The 26,995-nt window shown below is 36.0% G+C and overlaps 1 protein-coding gene across 3 annotated transcripts in view; it reads right to left on the minus strand.

Annotated features, from left to right (window-relative positions):
* Window positions 1–18,022: 18,022 nt before the first annotated feature.
* Window positions 18,023–26,995, minus strand: part of CNTN1 (contactin 1) — a 349,178-nt gene continuing 340,205 nt past the window's right edge. For all 3 annotated transcript variants that reach the window (XM_025477273.3, XM_025477275.3, XM_025477274.3), the window contains one exon: window positions 18,023–20,310. In XM_025477273.3, coding sequence (XP_025333058.1) covers window positions 20,234–20,310 — 77 coding nt within the window. In that variant the 3' untranslated portion in view covers window positions 18,023–20,233. The remainder of the gene's footprint in view (window positions 20,311–26,995) is intronic.

Genomic DNA, 26,995 nt, shown 5'->3' on the forward strand with positions numbered 1-26,995 from the left:
GAAAAAGCATTTATATTAATGAGTTACTCTGTTGACACCCATTTAATACCACTGGTTTATATTAATTGCTTTTCAAAAATAGTAGTATTTGTGGTTTCTAGTACCACACGCAAATCTTATTCAACAGCACTTAAAATGGATTATTGTGTGAACTTGGAATTGTTTTCTCCAAACATTCCATGACTTTGTCATGCAATTGATATTGCAAGTGGCTATGCTTTTATACATTTTGATTCAGAATGATTCCCTCTTTTTTTTTTATTCCTTCTCTTCCATGTTATTTCAAGTATTTGGTTCCATAACTTTACCAAGTTTTATGATATGTGATTGCAAACAGATCCTCTTCTTTTTTTTTTTTTTAAAGATTTTATTTATTTATTTCTGAGAATACACAGAGAAAAGAGAGAGAGAAGCAGAGACACAGGCAGAGGGAGAAGCAGGCTCCATGCAGGGAACCTGACATGGGACTCGGTCCCGGGTCTCCAGGATCAGGCCCTGGGCTGAAGGCGGCGCTAAACCGTTTGAGCCACACGGGCTGCCCACAGATCCTCTTCTTGAGGCATGGAGGATAAAAGGAAATTTTTATGTCGTATGAATGGAAATAAACTCTTCTAAGTCATATTTCTGAAGTTGAGAATTTTCTTATGCGTCTTATGGTTTATAGATTAAACAAACCAATTATAAAAATATAAGAAATAAAATTAGGGTGTGTTAAAAATGAGTATTTTCAATTACTGGGTCAAAATATTTGATTGAATGAATATTGGTCTTGTTTTCTGAATTACAAAGTACACATTTCCACCTCTGTTAGTATTTCTGAATATTTAATAAATAATACTTGGCATAAATATTACACATATAATTATCACTTAGGTGCTGAGGTAGAAATTTAGAACAGAAAGAAAAAAGAAATCAAGATTTTTTTTTTTTAAGATTTTGTTTATTTATTCATGAGACACAGAGAGAGAGGCAGAGACACAGGCAGAGGGAGAAGCAGGCTCCATGCAGGGATCCCAACATGGGACTCGATCCTCAGTCTCCAGGATCACACCCTGGGCTGAAGACGGTGCTAAACCACTGAGCCACTTGGGCTGCCCCAAAATCAAGATTTCTTAGAGGTCAATGTTCCACATAGTTATGACCCTCTTTTTCCAAAGATGTTGTGGAAATCGTGGAGTAAAGTCAATGTTAGAAAAGGGTGTTTTCAAGAGCATATGGATTGTTTAACCTTGATGGGATTCACGTGTTCTTGAAATTTGGGGGTCCCCAAGGATCAGTAGTGACTTAGTGGTGGATGTTTTCTGTGAATTGTTACCTCCAACAAGGCCTAAGGGAAGAAGGAGCTGAAGGCCTGAAGGCCCAGTCTTACAGGGGACTTGCTCCTCTGTTGATGTCATAGGGGAAGTCTCTGACTCTTAGCCCTCTGAATGATGTCCATAGCACATTCGAGTATCTGTCTTCATTCTCTAGCCACCCAAAAACTAATGACACTGGCTGCTTTCAGAAGAACCTATTCTGCTGAGCTTAACTGCCTTTTCTTTACAGGTTGGGAGATCTAAATGCTTGACAACAATTGTTATTATCTGTATGAAGAAGCAAGCACCTTGTAAGCAAAGCTAAAAATAAAATAATAGACTAAAAATATATATGTGACAACTTATAAGAAAAAACAAATACACAGAATATCCCATCACGTCTATAAGGAAATCACATAAATACAACAGAAAAATAGGCAAAATTTTTAACATCTGCAAAGAGAAAATGCAAATAACCAAAAATATGTAAAGGAAGTTTACCTTAACTCTGAAGCAGCAGAATACAAATGAAAACAACTAAGAAATACCTTTTTGATTTCATCAGATTGAGAAAAGTTTAGTCATATCTAGTGCTGATGAAGAGCCTGAGAAATGAATATTCTCAGAACTGTTGGTTAATTCAAATTGCTTCAGTTCTCTTAAACATCCTGTCAGTATTGTAGTTATAAATATTAATAATGCATATTATTAAATATAAATAATAAATATCAATATAAATAAAATCCTGGTATTCCAGGACACCTGGATGGCTCAGCGGTTGAGCGTCTGCCTTTGACTCAGGGCGTGATCCAGGTGTCCGGGATCAAGTCCCACAATGGGCTCCTATAGAGCCTGCTTCTCCCTCTGCTGTGTCTCTGCTTCTCTTGCTCTCATGAATAAATAAATAAAATCTTTAAAAAAATTTTTTAGCTATTCCTTTGGGATTTCATTGGATTATGTCCTGTTGAAATACCAAAGTGCCCACCCTTTTCAAGAGCAGAATTAGCATGTGACTTAAATAAGGCAGGTCAGTGCTCTTCTTGGAATTTGAATATCAAGTAAAAGTACATCAGAACCTAAAAACAACGGCATGCTAAAGAAATTATCCATTTCTAGATTTGATCAGTCTAAAATGCCAGCCAGCAAGATACATCATTACCGCATGTATCACTTTTAAACAGGTACTCAATTCACAGCTAATGCTTTCTTTCCACTTAGAGTTTTTCAGATTTAGTAAATTAGCTCCTTTACATGTACTACAAATATAGTTTTATCACATATCACTCTTGCACTTACAAAGAAAAGCTTAAGTAAAACAAATTGGCTAAGGTATACTTAAATCATCTTTATTTTATGAACTGCTTTTGACTCAGAACCCTCTTGTAAATCACTTTTTGGCTCAGAGTTCTTAGTGTTCTTGAGTCTCCAGGCTATAAAGAGGGTAATTGATGGAGCGCTCTTTAGTCTCAGATGTTTTCTTCCCAGGTGCTGATATCCATTCAGCAAATTGTGGTGCTTACGGTGGTTTCTTCAACAATGAATGTTAACTTCACTAATACAAAATTTATGCACTGCTGCTTTCCTGTCTTTTTGCATGCCCAGTAAATTTTAAATAAGTACCAATTCATAGTATAATCAAGATATTTAAATGTAATTAAACCAAACATGTGTGGGGCCAGCCATGTTCATTACTTAACTGCAGTGAGGACAATATTAACCTCACAGCTAAGCTCTCACATGCTCAGACAAGGTCATCTAAAAATACCTCTGGCCAACCACAACTGTAAGACTCCATTTTAGAGGCATCAAATTATGAAAAAAAATTGCACAGCTTAGAAATTATTAAAAATGATTATTCAACCATAGATATCTAGTGATGTCAGAGCTCCTGCAATTTCTGAGACCTGATTATTCAGGTCTTTCTTTATTTAGCACTTACTCTCCTAAGTGCCTTACCTGGATTACCTAATTGGATTTGATGACACACCACATAAGGTAACTACTCTGTGTGGGTGTGTGTGTTGTCTAATAGTACATATCAAATATATAAAGAATATGTACTTATTATATAAAAGCATGTGCAAGATCATATGCAATAAAAATTTAGGAACAATCTAAATATGTTTTAGTAAAAGTTAAGATTTTTTTAAAGGATTTTATTTATTTATTTATTCATGAGAGAGGCAGAGACATAGGCAGAGAGAGAAGCAGGCTCCCAGTGGGGAGCCTGATGTGGGACTCTTTCCCATGAGCCCAGGATCGTGATGCCTAAAGGCTGATGCCCAACCACTGAGCCACCCAGGCACCCCTAGTAAAAGTTAAGATTAAACAACTTTTGGCATATTAAAAAACTATAATGAGCTACAGTGTTTAAAGTTGCTTATATAAGTCAAGATCTTTACAGAGAAGCTTTCCTTAGTATAAGGTAATGGGCAGCCTGGGGGAAGTGTATAAAACAGGGATAGTATCAACAAATGATCCAGGGGCAGGAACCTGGTTAGTAGCTAAGAATATCGGGTGATAGCAACCTTACCACCTGCATAGTGCTGAAGTCTTCTAGAAAGGGAGGCTGTTTTCAACTCTAGCTGATAATTTCCATATAATCTATGACCCATTGTTTCCAGATATGTCACATTTTCAAGAAACACCTTACATCTAGTATTTTACGTGAAATTAATTGACAATTCAATAAAAGGTCAAACAATGCAGGTCAAACAAACTTTAGATGTAGGCCAACTTTGGGGTTGGGTAAGGCAGTAAAAGGTAAGATAAAACATGAAGCCTTGGGACACCTGGGTGGCTCAGTGGTTGGGTGCCTGCCTTTGGCCTGGGTCTTGATCCTGGAGTCCTGGGATCTTGTCCCACATTGGGCTTCCTGTGGGGAGCCTGCTTCTCCCTCTACCTGTGTCTCTGCCTCTCTCTTTAAGTCTGTGTCTCTCATGAAAAAGTAAAATAGAAATCTTAAAAAAAAACCCACAAAAATCCATGAAGCCTTGGCCTTCATTTTAGGGTACATGGCCCTCTAAGGAAAAAAGACATTTATCAGCTTCTCTAGGAAGAAGGTGAATTTTCATCATCTAGTAGATTTCAGGGAACTTCATTAAAAACAGCTGGGGGCACCTGGGGGGCTTAGTCAGTTAAATATCTGACTCTTGATTTCAGCTCAGGTCATGATCTCAGAGTCCTGAGATTGAGTGCTGCTTAGCTCCCACACTGGGCACGGAGTCTGCTTAGGATTCTCCCTCTCTCCTTGCCACCTCCCCACCCTCCCCACCCTACATGCTCTTGCTCTTAAACAAACAACAAACAACCAAATATATAAACAACAACAACAACAAAAAACAGCTGGCGTATGCCCTTGGCCTCTTCTTTTTTGCTCCTTTATCCATTCTACTGCCTGGAATGCTTTTGGACCTAGAAATGAAGGGTCACACTATGGGGATAGCAGACCGACGAACTGGGAGGAGCCTAAAGTATTAGACTTTGTGGAACAAACATTATTAAAGCAGCCTTCCTCTGCTAACCTTCAGATTTTTCAGGAGAAGGAATATATTCTATATTGTTTAAACCAATGATATCTCTGGCTAAAGTTAATCCTATTTTGGGAAACTAAATTGGAAAATCCTGTTAGAAAACTAAGAAACTTGTTAAAGGCTTTAGCAGAGCAGCTCATTAAGCTGCTGCCTGTAGCATCTCATACAAAGTGCCTGCAAAACTTTATGTTACCGAGTGGGAAAATGTCAAAATGAAGTAAAATGTTGGCCACTTCTTAGGTTTTTCAGGGTGATATGTTCAAGAAAGAGACAGCCCTTATTCTAAGCTGTTATAGGGGAAAATAGAAAAGAAAGAGCATATGTCCTTAGTAACACATTATTTTAGCCTATGGCCAAAAACTCAAAAAAGATGAAGATCGGATAATCCTGTTACTCATTTTTGTGAATTGCAAGAAAATTATTTTGCTCGTGAAGATTTCAGTTAGCAAAAGCAGAGAGATGAGAACAGTGGTATTAAAGCCTAAAAATAGAAATTAGGACAAACTGTAGGAACTATGTACTGTGTATAGGAAATGAACTTTAATTATAAAGATGCAAATTGGTAAAATAATAAAATAATTCAAGAGATTACACTATGCAAGCACTAATCAAGAGAACTGAAGTGGCTATATGAAGTATGAGACAACATAAACATTAAACAAGAAATATTTCCAGAGATCTGAAGAATATTTTATAAACTCAAAAGGATTAAGCTGCCAAGGATATGTAACAATCCTTATTGTATGCACCCAATAACCGAGCTTCCAAACATACACATAAAAACTAATAGACTTGAAAGGAGAAGTTACCTTAATTCATAATTATAATCAAATATTTCAACTCTTCTCTCTCAGCAAATCACAGAGCAAGAAAGAACAATGGTATGAAGCTGGAAGACCAGACCAAGACAATCAACCAACTTGTTCTGTGACATCTATACCAAAATAGCACAATACACATTTATGTCAAGTGCACATAGAATATTCACCAAGTTGGACTACATGCTAGATTGTCAAATAAATCTCAATAAATTTAGGAAGATTGAAATCAACAGAGACAACCGCAATTATAAATTAACATTGATTTTTAAAAGATACCTAAAAACTCTTTGCAAATTTGGAAATTGAACAAAACATTTTTAAATAACTTATGGTTCAGAAAAAAATCACGACGCAAGTTAGAAATATTTAATCTAAATGATAGTGAAAGTTTTTTCTCTTTTTTACGCTTCTTGAAATTCAGCTGTTGTCTTACTCTGTATGGTGTTTTGGAGAAGCCTGATGCTAGTCTCGTTCTCATCTCTTGTATATTAATTTCTCAAGTGGCAGTGCTGAGGATTGTTTTCTTCACCTATAAAGTTTAATATATTTTACCATATTATGTCCTAGAGTCAGTCATTCCTAGTCATTTTCTGTATACTCTGTGCTTTCAATGTGAAGGTTCAGATTTTCTTTTATTTCTGAAAACTTTTTATTAATTTAGATATTAATTCTATTATACTGTTTTAGTTTTCTCTCCAGAGACACTAGTTGTATATATGTTGAATATTCTTTGTTTTCCATTTTAATCACTTCTTCTCTGCACTACTTTTCTTCTCATTCCTTTTTTCTTCATCTCATTTGCATTCTCTTGGTTATTTTTGTTTTCCTTCCATTACCTCTATTTATTCATAATTTTTAGTAGACTCTGTTCTATCTTTGCCCCATTTTGTAATTTATTCTTCGCCTATGATATGACCTTTTCATTTTCTTCTATTTCTTTGCTACGTTTAATCGAGTCTCATTTCATTTCTTCCTGTTTTTTGTCGGTATCTCCTCTTAATGTTGGTATTCTGATTCAAGGTACTTTTCTATATCCTCAAAAAGCTGTCTGAAGATACAGAATTAAGTTTGGAGTGTTTTGTTACCATTGTCTCCAGTTTCGTGATTTGGGAGGAGGTGAGGTAAAGTTTCAACAGAAGTATTTTGATGTATATTTTCTAATTATTTAAACTAGTTTTGGGCAGCCCTGGTGGCGCAACGGTTTAGCGCCGCCTGCAGCTCAGGGCGTGATCCTGGAGACCCTGGATCGAGTCCCACATTGGGCTCCCTGCATGGAGCCTGCTCCTCCCTCTGCCTGTGTCTCTGCCTCTCTCTCTAGCTGTGTCTCTATGAATAAATAAATAAAATCTTAAAAAAAAAATAAACTAGTTTTATGTGTATGTGACTTGCTTTTTCCTATTCCCATTTATTTTGTGAATAGTGTCCTTACTTTGAGAGCACCTTTTGCTGTTGGCCCAGCACTTATCAGTTGTGGGGTTTTTTTTGTTGTTGTTTGTTTTTTTAAGGTTTTATTTTATTTAGAGAGTGAGTGTGCATGTGCCTGCAGGTGAGGGGAAGGGCACTGGGAGAGGGAGAGAAAGAATCTCAAGCAGACTCTGTACCAAGCACAGAGCTCCAGGTGGGGCTCGATCTTGTGATCCTGAGATCATAACCTGACCCGAAATCAAGAGTTGGATAGTCAACTGAATGAGTCCACCCAGCCACCCCCACAGCTGTGGTTATTTAAGGGGCAGGCATGGTGTCTTTTTCTTTTTCATTTCTCTAATATCCTTCATTTTTTTCTGTCATGTCATAGCTTCATTTCTCAGGACTGGTAGATTTTTCTATATATCTGATGCTACCCCAGAAACAATGCTCCCATTCCAGTCATACACACATTCAAGCCTCTCTCTCTAGCCAGCCCTGTGAACCACCAACTTCTGACCTGTCTTAATATCTTGGCTTTTAATGCTGACCTTTCAAGGGAGATAACTTGGTCCTTGCTTCATCTAAGTCCTTTACTCCCTTCTACTCTTTTTAATGGAATCTCTAAGCTACTCCTTCTCCATTGTCCTCATTGTAGAACAGCAAAAGAAAGAGGATCACAAATCTTGCATACAAGTTCCAATAAGAGATAAATTATCAGTGGTAGCAGGTGATAGGAATGCATTTTCAGACTGATGGTATCCAGGAAATTCCAAGATTTATAATCCACCTGCCTAATGTTTAATGTAGATTATAAGTGGAATTGTTTCATTAAATAGATACTCAATGAAGGGTAAAGTTTTATACTTTATTTCTCTTATGTTCAGGAGAACTAGGAAAGAAAGTGGGGATAAAATAGTCCTTGAGGCTGATTACCTGGTGAAATTTAGGTTGCAAATATAATGATTCAGGGGTGAAATAAATGTTAATAAACAATTTTGCAAAACCACTTCTCTAGGAAACATCTTTTCAAAAACAGTTTTAAAGCCTACCAAACAGTTTCTAGTATGGTATATAGCATTTTAAAGTTTTTGTTATTCCAAATGTTAACATAAAATGTTAACTATATTAGACCTAAATTGCTAACGGGGATTTATTGGAATCATCACTCCAAGAGGAGAAACATAAATTGAAGCACAGATGGTTTTTGTAGTAGCTGAATAATGGTCCCCGACGATTCAGATTCTAACCTGTATAATCCAAATTTACATCTGTAAATGTTAATTTATGTGGCAAAGACTTTACAGATATGATTAAGGATTTTGAGATGGGGAAATTATCCGGGATTATTGGAATGGGCCCTCAATTCAATCACATGTGTATCCTTATAAGATGAAGGTAAAATTGATTAAACAAAGAAGAGGAAAAAGTGGGATCCCTGGGTTGCTCCCTGGGTTGCTTCGGCCCAGAGCGTGATCATGGAGTCCCAGGATTGAGTCCCATGTTAGTCTCTCTGCATGAGGCCTGCTTCTCCCTCTGCATATGTCTCTGCCTCTCTCTCTCTCTGTGTCTCTCATGAATGAATGAATGAATGAATGAATGAATGAATGAATAAATAAATAAATAAATAAATAAATAAAGGAAGAGGAAAAAGTGATGTGACTGTTGGAGGCAGAGAGTGGAATGATATGGACAAAAGCCAAGGATTGCAATCAGCAACCAAACTGGAAAGGCAAGAACAATTCTCTCTTAGAGCCACCAGAGAGTGTCTAGCCCTGGCAGTGCTGTGATTTCAGTTCACTGATTACTGATTTAGGACTTCTGGCCTCCAGAATTGTGAGAGAATAAATTTCTATTCTTTTAAGCCACCAAGCTTCTGGTAATTTGTTATAGCAGCCACAGGAAAATACTACAGTTATCAAAGGGAATGACGGCATTTTCTGAAACAATATCAATATTGTCACCTCTGAAATTATGCATTGGAAGTTATCCAATGAGCTATTATGTTATACGTTGCTCATACACAAGTGTTCATTTCCTGGATACCACTGGTTGTGGGAGAAGTTAAACAGAGATTCACTATGAAATCTCAAGTAAGTCTGTATTTATCTTTATATCTGTTCTAAACCTGTTGAATTACCTTCTCGGAGATAATGACAAAAAATCCAACCAAATCAAATCAAATCTGGTAGGCTTCTTAAATATTTATGAGAAAATATATTTTAATGGTGTTAAAAGGGTCTCCACTACAATATTTAAGTGTCACCAGGTGCCCTTCAGTTCATGAGAAGTGCTTGGTTTCTATTACTTATCTCTCCACCCTCCTCTGATTTTATGGATCTCCTTCTTCGTTAGCCAGAATAGTCTAAACTCCCATCTTTTAAAATTTCTTTTATATAGCAATTGCAGAATTTTTTGTTGTTTCATTTTTTTAAGTGGCTGTATATTTAAATAACATATTTGCAATCATAGAAACCCCATTGGAACTCTCCAGAACCCCAAATTCTTTAGAAGTATTATCAGAAGACTCGGGCAAATTAAAGCAATCCAAGAAATGATTGACAAGATGAGGTTTTCCATAGCAGATTCTAAAGAATGAGCAAAAAAAGATTAGCTCAGGAACCCAACCTGAAGGAGAACCTGATCTCCAGGCTGGAGATCAAAGAGCTTTCTTTTGGGGACAGAAGTCTGAAGCAACTCTGATTTTTTTTTTTAAGGTTTTATTTATTTTTTCCACAAGAGACCCACAGAGAGAGGTAGAGACACACGCAGAGAGCTTCTCCCAAGGAGCCCGGTGCAGAACTTGATCCCTGAATCTGGGATCACGACCTGAGCTGAAAGCAGACGCTCAACTGCTGAGCCACTCAGACATCTCTTGGATTTGTCCACCCAGATGGCATGTTGTGTCTCTTTAGCATGGCCTCTCAAATGGAGCTTTTCTGAGTGCCTGACAACAGAGTATGTCATGGGAAGAAAAGGAGATCTAACCATGTTGGTTCTATTTGTCTTGAAGAGTCATCACTGGTACAAACATTGTTAGATTAATTGGAAGTAAAAAAAAAAAAAAAAAGGAATAAGGGAAGAGAAAGGAAGAAAAAAAAAAAAAGACCCAAATAGATACTTAGTAAGAAAATATGTTAGGGCCTTGGAAAGGTCATATTCTTTATATGATACTTAGTGAACCGAGATTTTTGTACAGTTCTGCAGTAGCCTTGAGGTCCAATTTCTCTGGCTGAGGAGTGCTTAATTATGCTAAATAAACAGAAAAATACATTCATTGAAAAGTCCTGGGGTGAGTTCTTTTCTTGAGAGTGGCAATAAGAAAGATCAGAATGATTTTTTTTTCAAAGGCTGGAATAATAAAAACAATATTATAAAAATAGGGTGTATTTTTCTTGCATTCTGCAACTGAAGCCCAAAGTAGCTTGTTAGTCAATTAGGACTTGGCACACAGACTGTTGGCAGCAAGCACATATTTAGGGTGAGATGGAAGTACACTTTATATGATATGTGTGAGAGCCAGCTGAATAATTAAAGGGAGAAATAATGTATTTCTCTTTTTGTTTAATATTAATACTGCAGACGTTTAAGATGCAGATTGGAGGAAATTTCTTCATCTGCGTGATTTAGTGATACCGAGTAGTTGAGCTAGTGATTATTTGTAACAACTCCTTCCTATTATGGTGAATAAAATTTAAACCCATAGGACTCATATAGCCGACTCACTATCACTAGATCTGACACTCAAATTTATGGCTTAAGGCTCCTAGTAAATTATTATTTTTTTTCAAAAAGCTACTATATTTCCCAAGATTTTTCACATGGTAAAATCCTTCCCAAACTGAATTGCTTAGAATATTCCATTGCATAGCAGATTAGCTATTTCTAAAATATACATTCCATAATAGAATTATTTAAAGAAAAATTAAGCATTTCTACTCAAATCAGAGAAAGTCCTGAATGTGCAGAATAAATAGTATCTCATATGCCTAAAATGCCAATCAGTAAATCTTTTTTGAGAGCTGGTTTGTCTCAGTTAACAGGGTAAACAGTCTCTCTGGAGACTGGAACTATTTTTTAGAAATCTGCCTCCTTTAACTCCCAGGCACATAGCTGAATTGAATACAATAAAACTGCATCTATAATATTTAGAAATGCCACAAACAAAAATGTTTTAAGTGTTCAAATTGTGCTTTCTATTTTTCATCCAACCCTTTTTTAATCTTTTCATTTTTTTCTCCTGTCTCACAGCCACTTTGGATGGTTACCTAGTGCCTTTTAATACTTTCAAAGGCTTCCTATCATGACTACAAATGCTTTAGTATGACCATTTCCCAAGCCCTTAACTCCAGCTAAAGAGGATTGTCTCTCCATCACTTCAAAGCTGTAGTAAGCTTCTCAGATTATTTCGAGTTAGGGTGTAAAAAAATTTGGTCTGCTCTTCTTTGCACATAATATTTGCATTTAACTCTTGCCTCTCAAGTCTTAATTCACTGTTTCTCAATCTGAGTCTGTTCAAAGAAACTGCTCCTAACAAATTCTCAGAATTCTCAAGGACAATTTAAAACTTTTGATCATTTGATGATTATCTTTGGATGATATCTTAAAAAAATAAGGGAAGCATGTTCTGATCTTCTGCATGATCACTGAAGAGCTTAATATTTCCTGTCATTTTAGTCCTGGAGTTCCTATTTACAATTGTATTGCTGCCAAGTAGCACTATTTTTTAATTTCTGGCTAATAAGAAAGAAACCGACGTGCACTTAATGGTAAATGATGAGTGTTCACTAAGTTATGATGCCCAAATGTCAGCACCACTTACCAAAAGGTTTCATAGTAATTAGAATTGAGAAACGATAGGAGAATTCAGTCATCTGGTACAGAGCTGTGAGTAGCAAATTAATTTTGGTAAAACAACATTCGTTATTAATTTCAATATTGCTAGCCTCATAGCTTTGCCTAATTTTTAAGCTTGCTTTGGTATGAGTCATAAGGATGAGAAATTTATAACTGATTTTATGTTTTAGGTAACATCTTAATAATTATAGTCAACGTGGATCACTTGTGATTGTGCGGCTGACTCGTTTGGTTTCAGCTGAGCTTAAGGGATACAAGTCCAAAAGAGATAATAACATAAACATCTAAAATCTGTCAGACAGATGGTACTTCTGGCAATTCTCAAATCACATAGTATGAGAAGTTGTCTTCCCGATATTTGACTCTGGAAATGGCAAATATGTAAGTAGTTAATCAATAGGTCAATGTTTTGAACACAGCAGAGTAAGTGGGGAAGGGAATGTTGATTTATTCTATTAAGACATATCTATATGACCATGTTCTCAAAAGGGATCTGAAATCTCATCATTTATAAACCACAAAAAAATAGAGAAACTATTGAACGGTCTGAATTATTTCTGTTCCTTAAGCAAATCATTTTAGCCTTATGAAGCTATATGATTTTTACTTTACTTCAACAGGCTATCATGCATTAAGCCATCCTCCTCTAGATATTTTGTCATATTTTCCAGTCAGGGATATGGACAATATAAGCACAATATACATGCTTTTATTATGAAAATCCAGTGAAAATATCTAAAAACACTCAAAACCATTTCTGGAGCCATTTGAAAGCACCTGTTAATTTCTAGGAAAAACAGCTAAACCTGATACCAGTAAATACTACTTCTTTCATTTCATCTACTCATTATATCCAATAAAATCATGAGTTCTCTTAATTTGGTCTATTAAATACCTTCAAAGTCAGTGCACTTTCTTATTTTCTCCACCACAAGAGGATTTCGGGTCCCCATCCTTTCTCACCTGGATTTTTTTCTATGTCTCTTTGCTGACTGGTCTCCCTCAAGCCGGAACTAGATAACTGAAGGATGAGGAAAGAGTGGGGCAGGGCCGGCTTGCTCCCAGGCCCCTCTGACAGGCAATCTGTAACAGCTGATAGCTGACTCTCAACCACCTGAGAAAGCCCAGTTTATATTAGTAAAGTCACATACCTGACCCACTGCTGACCCAGATGTGTGAACAATTAATATTTATTGCCATATGCTGCTGAAGCGTTGTGGTTGTATTTCTGTCGCATTATTGTAGCTTAGTTCACTTAAAATTATGTGCGTGTCTTTAGCACTTTATTATGGCAAGCCCCTTCCCATAGATGAATTAGAATGATTCATTTTCCAATAAAGTTCTGAAATCCCTTTGAAATGTGCACCTAGAAGGGCTCCTGGGTGGCTCGGTCAGTTAAGCATCTGCCTTCGGCTGGGCTGAGGTCATGATCCCAGGGTCCTGGGATCGAGTCCTGCATCAGGCTCCCTGCTAAGCAGAGAGCCTGCTTTTCCCTCTCCTTCTGCCCTCCCCACTCTTCCCCACCCCCCGCCTCTGCTTTCTCTCTCTCTCAAATAATAATAAATAAATAAATAAATAAATAAATAAATAAATAAATAAATAAAATCTTTACAAAGAAAGTGCACCTAGATACACACAGCATTCTTTCTCAGAAATAATGAAAAAAAGGTGAGACCTTCTGATAGTGGTGACCCTTCATCCTCATCACTGGGAATGGTATACATTTCAAGTGTAATAAAAGGAAGATTTCAGTGCCGATGGACCTTTCTCCTATTCTTTTACATTCTGATATTGTGTTCAGTTCAGCTAAATCAACCCTACTCAACTCAAGGAAGAACTAACCATGAGCTGTGTGTGCGAAACTCTGTGCTCAGTATAAACAGATAACAGTCCCCTGACCCAGGAGTTTTAGGAGCCCTCAATCCCAAACAGCATGTGTCTATTGAAAACTAATAGTGGGAATGGAAACTTAGATGTGTTGGGGATTTATTAGATGTCTGGCATTTTAACTCTATTATCTTTTCTAATTTGTATAAATTGTATAGAACTTTAGGAGGAAGAAGTGGAGAATTTTTTTTTTTACCAGTCCCACATTCCCCTGTTAGTAGCACCTGGTGGCCCTTCTTCACTGCACGTGGTCTTGGACCCCAACTTGTGTCACAGTGTATTTGCCATATTTTCATTATCCAGAAGGTTGTCCCAAGATGGCTAAATAAAATACACCAAACCCTTTGGGATAGTCTGAATCTTTAATAAGATTTGGAAATGTCAGAGTCTCTATTCCTTTTGGACCACTGATGTGGAGGATGTAAACTGTCAGCACCCATGATTTCTATCACGAGATTAGCCTGCCTGAGAATGAGAGAAGCAGAATCAACAGATGGAAACAGAATGTTCCCTGGGAACATTATTTAGAGCCTTATAGCAAGTCCATCTTGTAGATCACTTTATTTGAGCCAATAAATTCCTTTTCCTCCTTTTAGTTTATTTGAATGGACTGTCTATCACTTGTAATTGAAAGAATTAGGAATGATTGAGGAGTGTGATCCTCACTTTATGGAAGAGGAAACTTTACCTACACATGCCACATTACTTGTCCAAGGTCTCACAAATAATAACAGATAGATTTAGAATAGGATCATAAGTCTATCCAATGCCATGATCCTTTCATAACCACATTTTTAAAAAATGTCCATACTGTAAAACTTATTCAGTGGCTATAGTTTTATGTGTTTTGACAAATGCATAGATTGGGTCCCTGCCATTAGTTCCATTACCTCTAAGAGTTCTATGGTGCTATTCCTATGTAGTCAGACTCTCTCCCTACTCTTAACGCCTGTCAACTACTGACCTGTTCTCTGTCTCTAAAGTTTCACTTTTTCCAGAATGGCATATAAATGGAATTACACAGCCTTTCCGATCTGACTTCTTTTTGCTTAATATGATATACTTGAGATTCATCTACTTTGTTGTATGTTATCAACATAGATGATTTCTGAAAGCATGCTTACAGCAGCATTTCAATCATATCCTCATTAGTCTGAGTAGAGGATATGCTGGTTTTAAAAAGAGGAAAGGAGAAGAACACAGGGTTGAATAACACTCTCCTAAGATTTATATCCACCTGGAATCTGTGACTGTGATCTTATTTGGAAATAGGGACTTAACAGATGTCATTGAGTTCAGATGAGGCCATACTGGATTAGGGTGGGCCCTAATCCAACAGCTGGCACCTTATAAGAAGAGAGAAACCTGGACACAAAGGCACACAAGGAGAATGCCAGTTGACAATGGAAGCAGAAATGGCAAGATGCAGCTATAAGCCACGGAATGCCAACATTGGAAAGGATAAATTATTGAAAAATATGTAGAACAGAAATTCCATCTCAATGCCATTGATACTACTATACCGTTGAACAGATATTCTATGAGGTATTGAACATTGCACAGAATTACACACTGAGGATTTGACATTGTTGCTAAACCAGTTGTCCAAGGCCACTAAAACACTGACAGAGGATTAAGATGACTAACAGTGGGGAGGAAAAAGGAACTCGAGAAGTCTTTCTAACTCAAATCTGGAAATGGTGATTTCACTCAAAAGAATGTCACGACTACAAAGAATTCCAATCATTCAGGACACGAAATAAGACACCCTACCTCTCTGACAATGGAAGCAGAAATGGCAAGATGCAGCTATAAGCCACGGAATGCCAAGGTTTGCCTGCAACTTCAAGAAACTAGGGGAGAAGCATGAACAGATTCTCCTTCAGAACCAACCATGTTGGCACTTTAATTTCAGACTTCTGGAAGTTCCCTTCCAGAACTGTGAGAGGATAGATTTCTGTTGTCTGAAGCCACTCAATTTGTGGTCATTTGTTATGACAGCCCTAGGAAACTAATATAACTTAACTAGTGAGGTATTCAGCATTACTTTCAAGGCAAAGGGGCCTAACAGAGGAGATAAGTGAAGACTAGGTTCTTTCACCTCACAATTGTGCCTTAGGATGAGCTTGACTCAATTCTAAAACAGCTAAATTAGTAATAGCATCATAGGCACTGTTATATATTACCCCAAGTTCAAATTTATTACTAGTAACTAAAAAGTGAAATTGTTTTTTTTTTATTTTTATTTTTATTTTTTTGCCTTTTGAAGTGAAATCTGTTTTAAAGTATTATAAAAATGTAGAAACCTAATTTTGACCTCCCATCAACTAATTTTAAAGTCAACTCATCCAAAACCACTGTGTTTCTAGTCTGAAAAAAAAATAAAAGTTCAAGTTGGGTAGGGGACACCTTTCATCAATCTTTTTATTAACAACCTTCAGAAGATTATAGACTCAGGAAATTAAGTATTAAAATTTAATTAAGTCACCAAGTGACATGAAAAAAAAGCAAGAAAAGAGTAAAGGAAATCCACATTCCTTTAGAGAAGAAATCTTCTGAAAGTACATTTCAGTCTGCTGCTTGGATTTTAGATATAAATAAATTGGGATATTTTTATTAGAGTAGATGGGTATAGCATTTTGATACTTAAGGCATGTCACTAAAAGATAAGAAATTCGGTCTTCAGTAAATTAGCATTTTCAGGGCAGCCTGCGTGGCTCAGCAGTTTAGTGCTGCCTTCAGCCCAGGGCATGATCCTGGAGACCCAGGATCAAGTCCCACGTCAGGCTCCCTGCATGGAGCCTGTTTCTCCCTCTCCCTGTGTCTCTGCCTCTCTCTCTCTCATTCTGTGTCTCTCATGAATAAATAAATAAAATCTTAAAAAAATTAGCATTTTCAACAAGCCAAGAAAATGAATTCTTTTCCTTAAGAGATGCTTAAATTATGTATTCATGATGTTAATCTTGTTTACTCAGTTGAATATATCAGTTATTCTAGCTTGTAGTAACCATAAAAATCTTTGATTCTCAAATCTGGCTCCCTACCAGACACTCCTGAACAACTTAAAAAGGTACAGATTCCTGTCCCTCACTTTCCAAATTCTGATTTGGTAAGTCTGGACTGGGACCCAGAGGCTCTATTTTATTTTTTCAAATTCTCCAAGTGATCCTGATGGGCAACCAGGTTTAGGAACCAGTAACATGGAAAATACTGTCACAGAAAGAAGCTTTGATCTCCCAAAGCCTGGGGAATTAGAGCTAGGGTCAATCCAAGGCCAAATACCAAAAGCGAAGTATTAGAATGGAAGTAATCTAATACTTAGGGTCAAGAAACAGAGGCAAGGTCCAAAAGGGAAACCGGGATCCAGGGTGGAAGCAAGTTTCATGAAACAGGAAGGGAGGTCAGAATGGGAATGAGAAATCACAATCAGAACACAGAAGATTGTAAGGCACAACACAGGGAGCCTTGGGATTCAAAAGTTTGCACTTGGTCCAAATCAGGATTCAGAGAAGGCTTTACCTGTACCAGATCTGGCTGTAGTCATGCTTTTATGCAAATTCCTCTATTAGAATTCTAGCCCTTTCAGAGTTGAAGTAGCTTTCTTTCTCCTTCCTTCCTTCCTTCCTTCCTTCCTTCCTTCCTTCCTTCCTTCCTTCCTTCCTTCCTTCCTTCCTTCTTTCCTTCCTGCCTTCTTTTCTTCCTTCTTTCCCACTTTCCCTTCTTCCTTTTTTAGCATTTAGTAGCTTGCTTCAGTGTCTAGCATTACTTTGAGTGATATTTATTGAAATCTCCAATTTGAAGTTATCTATCAGGTAATCTTACTTCAATGGAATAATGCCTGTGTGTGTGCACATGCACACACATGCAAGCTCATGTGTGTGTGCCTCTTTATGTCTGTGTGTATATTTTATGTAGCACCTTTCAAACAATTAACTGTTGCTTAAGAAGTAATATTTATTCCGTGCTATTGAACTGATAAACAAAACCTTCTAAAAATCAATTTTCAACTTTAGGTAAATTGAAAGGACAGTTGTTATTTCTTGGGTAACAGTAAGACATTTATTTCTTTATAATTTGTTTTCATTCATAAAAAGGACAACGCACAGTCCTATACTACTCCATTGGAAAAATGATAAAAAATAACTAAAAAAATCAATTCAATATTTATCAGTATCAAATAAAACTACTATCACCTTTCCTGAAATACAAAGAAACAACAGATATGTCTATATCTATATAAAGTTTAATCAAGAATCTTGCGTCTTAAGCAGATGATACATTAGTTAGTTTGACAACAGTTGAAAACTGATGGTCCCAGTCAAATTTGTACAGTTGTATGAGGAAATGAAAAGCTTGAGTTATCAGTGTATGAGAGATCTTAATCTATCTTATCTCTGTCACAAATTTAAAATTAAACAACCAACCTCCAAAGTCTGTTTTCTCCTTACCTTTCAGAACCATTTCATGCAAAATCTAGCCAGTTTTGCTCTTTATTGCACTACATTAGAAAAGAAAAGGCGAGCATGCATTTGGCAAAAGATTTAGTTGTTGTCGATCATATAAAAATGCCCAACATGGGTCACCATTGCAAAAGGAAAACCCCAAAGTGTAACAATGAAAACACAAACATTTGTACAGAAGGCTTACAGAGTATTCGTTTCCCTAAAGTATGAAGAGATTTTGTTTCCTTTTCAAATAATTAAGTATTTTATGAAATCTGGTAATGATCTTAAGACTGTTGACATACTTCCACTGGGAAATCATCCATTTCACTTATTTTTAAAAAGTTTCATTTTATAACAAAGAGTTGAATGTAAACTAATGAAATATTTATTGATATTTTCATAATGAAAGCTCTAAACATTTACACATAGATATATAGTACAAAAATTATACAAATTAAAGAAAAGGGGGTAAAGTAGTAATAGATCTATTTTGCTTCCTGTAAATATTTTTTTTATGAACCTATAAGGTATCCTTTCTAAAAAGATAAACTCTATCTCTAATTAGCTAGCAAGGTTGTGCTAATAAAATAGGATTATACCTCCTGAATCATCAGACATTGCACTATTTCATGAGCCAGCTAATCCTTTATTACTCCATTTCTTTCACATCCACACTCAAACACATTTCCTTGCACACCATGGAGAATGAAGAAATGTGCATCTTCCTTTTCACAACTTATAAAAACCTAAAGCACCAACGCTTGGGAGACACCATTGGACAGACATATTATTTGTCTCCTCCTGGCCTTCCAGTGTGCATACTTTCAAAGTACCATTTGCAATATATTGATTTGGTATTTTTAGCCAGTTTTCAGTATTGCATTGAAGTGGGAAATGAGCTTAAAACTAAATTTAAAAAAAAGGTATATTGTAGTTTTTCCAACCCATAGGTGATTTCTTGATACCTTCAATAACGAAAGGTTTTACCTAGAAATGAAGCACAAAAACAAAAATACTAGAATATTATTAGATCACGCTGATATTCACTTAACTGTCATTTATTTCTAGCTGTGTAAAGACTGTCACATCTCAATTAAAAAATGGAAGCACTCTATTTTTTCAAAATTCATCATCCCACATATGAATAAATACAGCAATAGGATGATACTCTAGATAAGAGCTGTGATTTTTGAGGTTTGAAATTGATGAAGAAAAGCATAAAATAACTTCAGAATATAATATAAAAGTAAAGAAAAATCTTCATATGGTATGTTAACTTTATTAGAACACTATCTTAAAAGTATTACTGATTCTGAAAATAAAACATTTAGAAAATTACTTTCTTCCAAAATAAGAATACTGATAACAAGTTCTAGAATTGGTTTTTAATATTCAGAATCTTTTAACTTATTCAGTAAAATGATTTGATCATGGCATTGATGTCAAAATGTTTCAGTTATACTCTATTTTTTTTTGTCAAGACAACTCAAAATGTCATGAATGATAGGGGCCATTCAAAAATAAGCAGGACCCGAAACAGAGAATTGTACAAGAGACTGTATTACTCTTACATTTACCACATACGATCAACATTTCAACCTCTATTATATTTCACAACTTGTTATTAAATTTAAAGCACCTGTGTATGGTGATTTTACTTTCACTCTACAGCCTATAGTATTGAATTGAACACTGTAACTTGTCCCATTGAATTAAATCATGCAACTGTCACAGAATCAGGTTAAGTGGTTTATAAGGCATATTGGAACGAGTTAAAAATTATTTTATATCCATTTAAAAGTTTATTCTTTTGGATGAAAGGGTTCCTGAATGCCTCAGTCATAACGTGTATTGTAAATCAGTTGGATAGTTTGTTATAGTGTAATTTATTTGGCTTCGGGCGGAGCCACAGGAATTGGAAGGAACTGTAGTCATCATAGGGATGAAGTGTCCTCTGGGCTGGGTTGGGAACAGCAGCTGTCACATCACATTCAGATTGCCAAGTAGACAACGATGCCAAGGGCAGGCAGCAGTAAGCCAAGAAGAGTTGGTGATAGGGTGGAGACACCTACAAAGTAAACCAAAAGCGTGCTTATTATTTCATTGAGAATGGCATTATTTCTCATTTACCATGCTTTGGGGAAGGCCTGAGTATGCAGTCCTGCACAGCAAATGGTTCCTTTAAACAACAATAACAACAACAACAAAAATTCTCTGTGCTTGTGATTTAAGAAAACAAAAACATTTGATTATGCATTTCGTGTGTGAGAGCAGGTGACTTTTTTTTTTAACACATTCCTATAAATCATTTATGATAAGATCACAAATGTTTATTTTCTACCAGAAGATGTTAAGTCAAGAAACATATATAAATAAGCAAACAAACAAATGAAAAAGCTCCACATATGTAAGCTATAAAAAAATAAGATAAAAAGAAGTACTAAAAATACTAATAATGTTACCTGGGATAAAAAACATCATGGGAATACTAAATAGATGTTGCGTGATTTCATATTTTTAAGGTGCTTATACACAATGATTTGAGGAATATATTGTTGTTGATAATAGTAAATAATCTATTCAAGTTTTTATCTGAGGAAAGGTTGCCCTGAGATACTATGTTATGAGTTAAAATAAAAATGATGTAATGTACTGTGGACTTGCATTACTTCTTGGGCTACTAGTTACATCTAGAAGAGCTCCTCCTGGGGTCAAGTTTATGGATGCAGTTCTTGTCCACACTGGAATCCTTGAGAAAAACCTAAGAAATGGGATCAAGAAGGCACACTCTTCCTTTCCATTCCCCACTACTATTAGTCACCACCTTTAACGAAAACATTGCTGGAATGAATGCTGAACTAAAAAAATACAGTCAACAGCTCGTAAATGTAACAGATTTGTGTCAAGTTGTAGAAGTTAATTTGAAACCTTAAAACCTCATTGTCCTCACTGTCCTACTGTTTGGGCTGGTCCCAAACAGCCTTTGGAATATTCCTCTGATATTAGGTAGAGTCAGGGTATTTCTCTTGAATCTCTAGTCATTAAAAGCACATTCATGCTCCCCACCAAGTGGAAGATGATTGTATCTATCGACATGCCGGTATCTCACTAGCGCCCTGTCAGCAGTGATGAGTGCTGCGTAGAAAGTGTAAGAGAAGTATTATTAGACACAGATAAAGAAAAAAGCAGAACAGTGAGGAAAAGTGAAGACAGAACAAGGGCAATATAAATGGTCCTCAAGTAGCTGCTGATAGCACATTAATGCCACTGCTACGTAATAACTATCAATAGCGAGGCCAACCCTAATAGTGACTATGGAAGCTACTACTTATTTTTCTATACCCAAGAGACAGACACTCTGCTGGCCTTTTATATATAATATGGCATTAACACAACAACCTATAATGATAGGTCTTACTACCCTAACTTTATAGATAAGGTAGCTCAGATTCAGGTAGAATGACTTGGTCAAAGCCAGTGGCCAGGAGAGGGCAGAGCCAGGATTCCATCTCAGATTGGCTGGGCTCCAAAGACCATACTCTTTCTTTCTGCCACTTTCTGTAGACAGCTTTGGAAAAGGACCAGTCCTAGAAATGCATAAGGACACTACACTTAAAAGGTCACAGAAGGAAAATTAATGACATACAAGAAAGCACAGCTCCTAAGTTGTTGCAAAGGGTTGGTATTCACATAGTACTTTTTCGTTTTATTTTTCTACATAGATATTTTTAAAATATGCCAAAGCCCACATGTTATTTTATTCTGATAAGGTGACCAATAATAAACCTCAATCATACAGAAAAACATTAGTTTTCAATGTTTGACCTAAGTTAAATGATCTGTCCTGAAGACTTTTGTCTGAAAATGACTCCAAGGCCTCTGCATTGCTCTGTCCTTTGACCACAAATTACACCAGTGACGGGTACACGTTCATGTACTTGCCTGAATATGTGGGTTGGCTCATATAAACTGTGGCTGCAGAAAGAAGTTTAGTCAATTGTGGATGCCATTTTGAAGTTTTGGTGTTAGTATGAAAACCAAACACAATTTCATAATTTGTGGCTTCAACATCAGGATATTTGATTTATTTTAAATAAACTCTTCATGTTTATGTGTGTTATATTTAATTTCTCTAATGGCTCAAGCTTATGTAATTGTGGTCTTCATCTTCAATTCTCTTCCACATTCCAAGCACAAATTAGAGACCTGACTGAATTACTATTTAAAGTCACTTTAAATGTGGGAGCCCTATATTCTTGAAGCATTTTCAATATATATTGGTTTTATATCTAACAAAATGTATATTATAATATTGCTATCAAGTATAATGTCAGTAATTACATGGTATGCAATAAACATATATTTTACTCTCATATATTTACTGCATGTCAAACATGAACAAGTCATCAATCTCGTAAATCATTTTTCCCTATGAGTACAAAGATAAAGCCAGTTTAGAATACTATATCTTTTTCATTGGATTTTCTTGATTTTTGTTTATTTGTTTGTTTACCTAAACTGCTCTGATTTATTATTTCCTTCAGGAAGGATTCCTGCTGAAGAGACTTATATATTGAGAAGAGAAATTCCAATTAAAAGTTAAATAGCGTTTAACCATCTTTGCAAGTTTTATGATAAGTAGAGTACCATTCATTCTAGTCAGTTCTTATACAAATCCCTTTTCTGATACTTAAATTTGGACACCAAGGTCCAATCCAAATAGCTACTGATGATGATGCTATAAGACAGAGAAGTTTCTTCTTGTGATGCCACTTTTTGTGTTCACAACTGTTAACATCTCTAGATTGTGAACAACTTCAGGACAAGATATATCTCCAAATTGTATTTTCAGCTGTGTTGACTAATACCAAGTACAGTATACAGTACTTGACACATAATGTTATAAATAATTCTTCTATCTATAAGCACTGAACCTTTTCCAATTAAGAGCAGAAGATGGGAGAGATTTCAAATGTGTAGAATAAGGAGGTTTAAGGAAGAAAGCAAAGGAAACCACTGTGACCTGTAGTGGGACCCTTGGTATTTCCATCCTCCTCTCATGATGACTCCCAACCCTAGTTAATCCCTGCTTCGCCAATCAACCTCAAAAACAGCAGATCTAGAACTGATTGCTACCTCCCTTAGGCCCCAAACTGAATTCTTCAGCAGGAACTCAAACCTTATATTAAGAAAGCTTCTCTTTTCCACTTGAGTGGTGTTCCATTACTGCTCTGGCTTGTTTCTCGCTGAATTCAGTTAATTACAGGTAGTCTGACTACCTATCAGACTGCAGGTTTGTGCTTGGTCTGAAGAAGCAAACATGATCAATAAGCAGGTCACTGTCCTGGTAGGAGTCTAATGGGGATACTGGGAATAGTAGCATGTGACAGATAAGACTAAGGCCTCTGGGCCTAAGCAAAGAAAGCAAAGTTCAATCCTACTTCTGCCTTTTATTGGTTAGATAATCTTGAGCATGTTCTTTCATCCTTTTAAGCCTTAGTTCTTTCAACTAGATAATGAGGATAATAATATGTCTCATGGCTTTATTGTGATAATTGAGAAGATGCCTATCAATGGTTCTATATTTTTTAGCAACATAACCTTTCTTTAGAAGCAATCATATGTAGAAGTTCATTACTGAAGTAGGAAGAAAGGGATGCTTTATTCAAAGATCTGGAATTTCAGCAGCAGTGATGATTACATAAAGAATGAGCTAAGAAATGTAACAAACCACTCTGGCTGGGTCTAGTAATATTGGCATTTCTCACCTTATTTATGTGTACAGTCTGGAACAATATATACTACTGGCCTCTATCTCCTCCATGTTATGCTGGTACCTGAACTCCCCCAAGCCTACCATCACTCCACACAATTTGTAGGGGGATCTGCTTATCATGGTTTGAAAACAGCTGCCTTATGTAAAGCACTTCAGAAAACGCATGGCTAATCAAAAACTCCTATAAATTGTAGTGACCCATACTGCATTTGACGCTGTTTATTTCTTGCTATAGATATCTTGCATTGTATTTTTTTTTGAAAAGTAAATGAGTGGAAAACAAAGCAAAACAATACAAAAAGCAGGTGTCCCCTGCATAAATTTTACATTTGAAACACATATGTCTACTTATTATTCCCCAGTCACACACATGTCCTTTTAGAGCACAAATATTCCTAGAATGTACTTCTACCGATCAAGACTGGGCATATTGAACTTTATGGCAGTGGTCGAGCTCAAGTGTTATCTTCTTTGTGGCACTGTAGTTGGGATCTTTGGTTTCAAGTACCAGGAACCCAACTAAAGAGCCAATGTCATATTGCTTTGGAACAACTACAGCTGGAGACTTGAACCCCTGTGCCCCATATCTCTGACTTTCATCTCTTCTTCTTTTGCATGTTGTCTCAAATTCTCAGACTTCTCCTCAAGATAGACAAGAGATCCAATATATTGGCTCACCGCCATATATTCTCAAGAGCAAAAAAGACAACATCTTTTTATCTAAACTCTATTGAGAAAAGTTTCAAGGAAAGACTCTAATTTGCAGAGTCTGGGTCACACACCCTTCTCTAGACCAATTACTGTGGCTGAGTTAGTGGATTTCTGTGATAGCACTAGATTGGAACTGTTTCCCATGCCTTAACCAATCATTGTAGCCAGGGAGGCAAGGGGACTTAAGAAAATATCAATGTTCATTCTTGTCTCAGAAGGGTTAGTACTTTCCCTAGTGAAAGAACTATGGGGATCAAGAAGTAAAATAGGAGTCGGAGAAAAACTGAAAACTGAGAATACATTTCAACTAAAAAGTGCAAATGTACACTGAGTCCCCTAAAATTATCTCTTAAATTTGTTGACTATGATAAGCTTTATGTCAAGAAATATGTCATAAGAATAATACTTTGTCTATAATTTTGGAAAATGTGTTTTGTGGTAATGGGAAAAGTATGTGTCGGGTAATTGTTAACCTAACTTGCCTTCCTCAACTTTTACATATTTTTCCAACTGCTTGAGGCTAATCAAGATAAGAAAAGCAAATGATCTATTTAGCTACTGAAGACTTCAGGACTATTTATTTCTGTAAACTAGTCACGGTAATGGAGCCATTTATCTGAGTAATCATTGAAAGAGACCCAGGATAGGTGCATCATTAGACACTGTAAGCCTGAAAGCTACTTTTTTTGTGTGGGGGGGTGTGGGGGTGTGGAATACACAAATACATATGGTTATATTTACTCTAAGATCTGGAATTTCAACAGCAGTGAAAATTACATGAAGAATAAGTTAAGAAATTTAATAAACCACTATGGCTGAGTCTATGTAAAATCAGCATTTCCAACCTTATTTATTTGTATAGGAAGATCTAGGAGTTTGTCATTTTACAAATTTGATCAATCATAAAGATTTAGTCTGGTTAAGTAGTAGTGAAAGGTTTTGTTTTTGGTTAGCCTAACCAATTGGGAATTCTCTTTTACCAATTGTATACCCTTCAGCAAACTATTTAATTGTATTTGTTTCTCCACTGGATGGTTGTATTAGGTGGAAAAACGATGCTTATTTTCTTAAATTGTGTGGCAGAAATGAGTGTAAACAAACTTAAAGGAGCTGAAGAGCTGTTTCCCACTTTGAGATATGGAACTGTAACAAAGTATAGATGAATTTTCTTACAATTAAAACAATATTTAAGCAATCCAATTTTCTTGCAGGACTGAACACACCTGAGCTATGTGAAGCCACTGAGGCAAAAGCAAATTATTTTAAAATTTGTCTTGAATACTAGGATTTTATGAAAAATTTGGTTTTGTTTGATTCATTTCTGAATTTCCACCCTATCTTTTTCTCTTCCTCTTCATGATTCCTTTACTCCACCACCCCTAGGCTCCCACCCTATTCTTCATTCTGTCTAAACACTATCAATAATGAGAATCTGAAATAGAGCAGCAGTATAAACTGAAAATCTTATAAAGCAGGAAAGTTTCACATAGCTGGTAACTGGCATAAAATTTGCAATTAAATGCCTACAATTCGGTGAGGTTAATGTCAAAATTTCCTTTAGGCTGTATACCAAAATTATTTTTATAAACTATCTAGTGCTTATTAAAATTAGAGGAGGTAGCTTTTTAGAAAGATAGCTAGCTGGGTTTGCTTCAGATAGGTCTCTGGGGGAAAATATCAAGACATGTTGCAATTTTAAATCAATTATTATAAGCATTAACTACCTGCCTTTGACAAAATGAAGTAATGGATATTTACCCCAGTTGGTTTTAAGAGTTTCTAGGAAAAAAAGAGAGAGAGAAGTCAGAAAGTAAAATGAAGCAGACTTTTTTTATGTTTTCATTATTTTTTCTTTAGATATCTATTTTTACGGTGTCTTTATAAATCAGCTTACTTTATTTTGCTTTTGATAATTTTATCTTTTTTATGTCTCTTTGAGATAGGAAAATATTAAACTATATATGGAGAAGGAGAAAGACAGCCTAAAGCCTACTTCCAGTTCTGTCAACAGTAGTTGTATAACTTCTTTGGACTCAAAAATGTGGCTCTGAGGCTGGTGTGATCTTTGGCTATTTCACTTGTCAAGGATGTGGATTTTCCCTCTGGAAAATGATAGGGTTCAGCGTTATAAGTCCTAAGGTTCCTACTATGGTCATGAGTCTATGATTCTAAGCAAACCATAATGTATTTAAGAATATCAAGCATTGAGCCATAAAATTTGCAAACATATTTGTCATATTTCCCCTCATTTAATAATAATCAAAGT

Source organism: Canis lupus, chromosome 27, assembly GCF_003254725.2.
Source record: "Canis lupus dingo isolate Sandy chromosome 27, ASM325472v2, whole genome shotgun sequence".
NCBI lineage: Eukaryota > Metazoa > Chordata > Mammalia > Carnivora > Canidae > Canis > Canis lupus.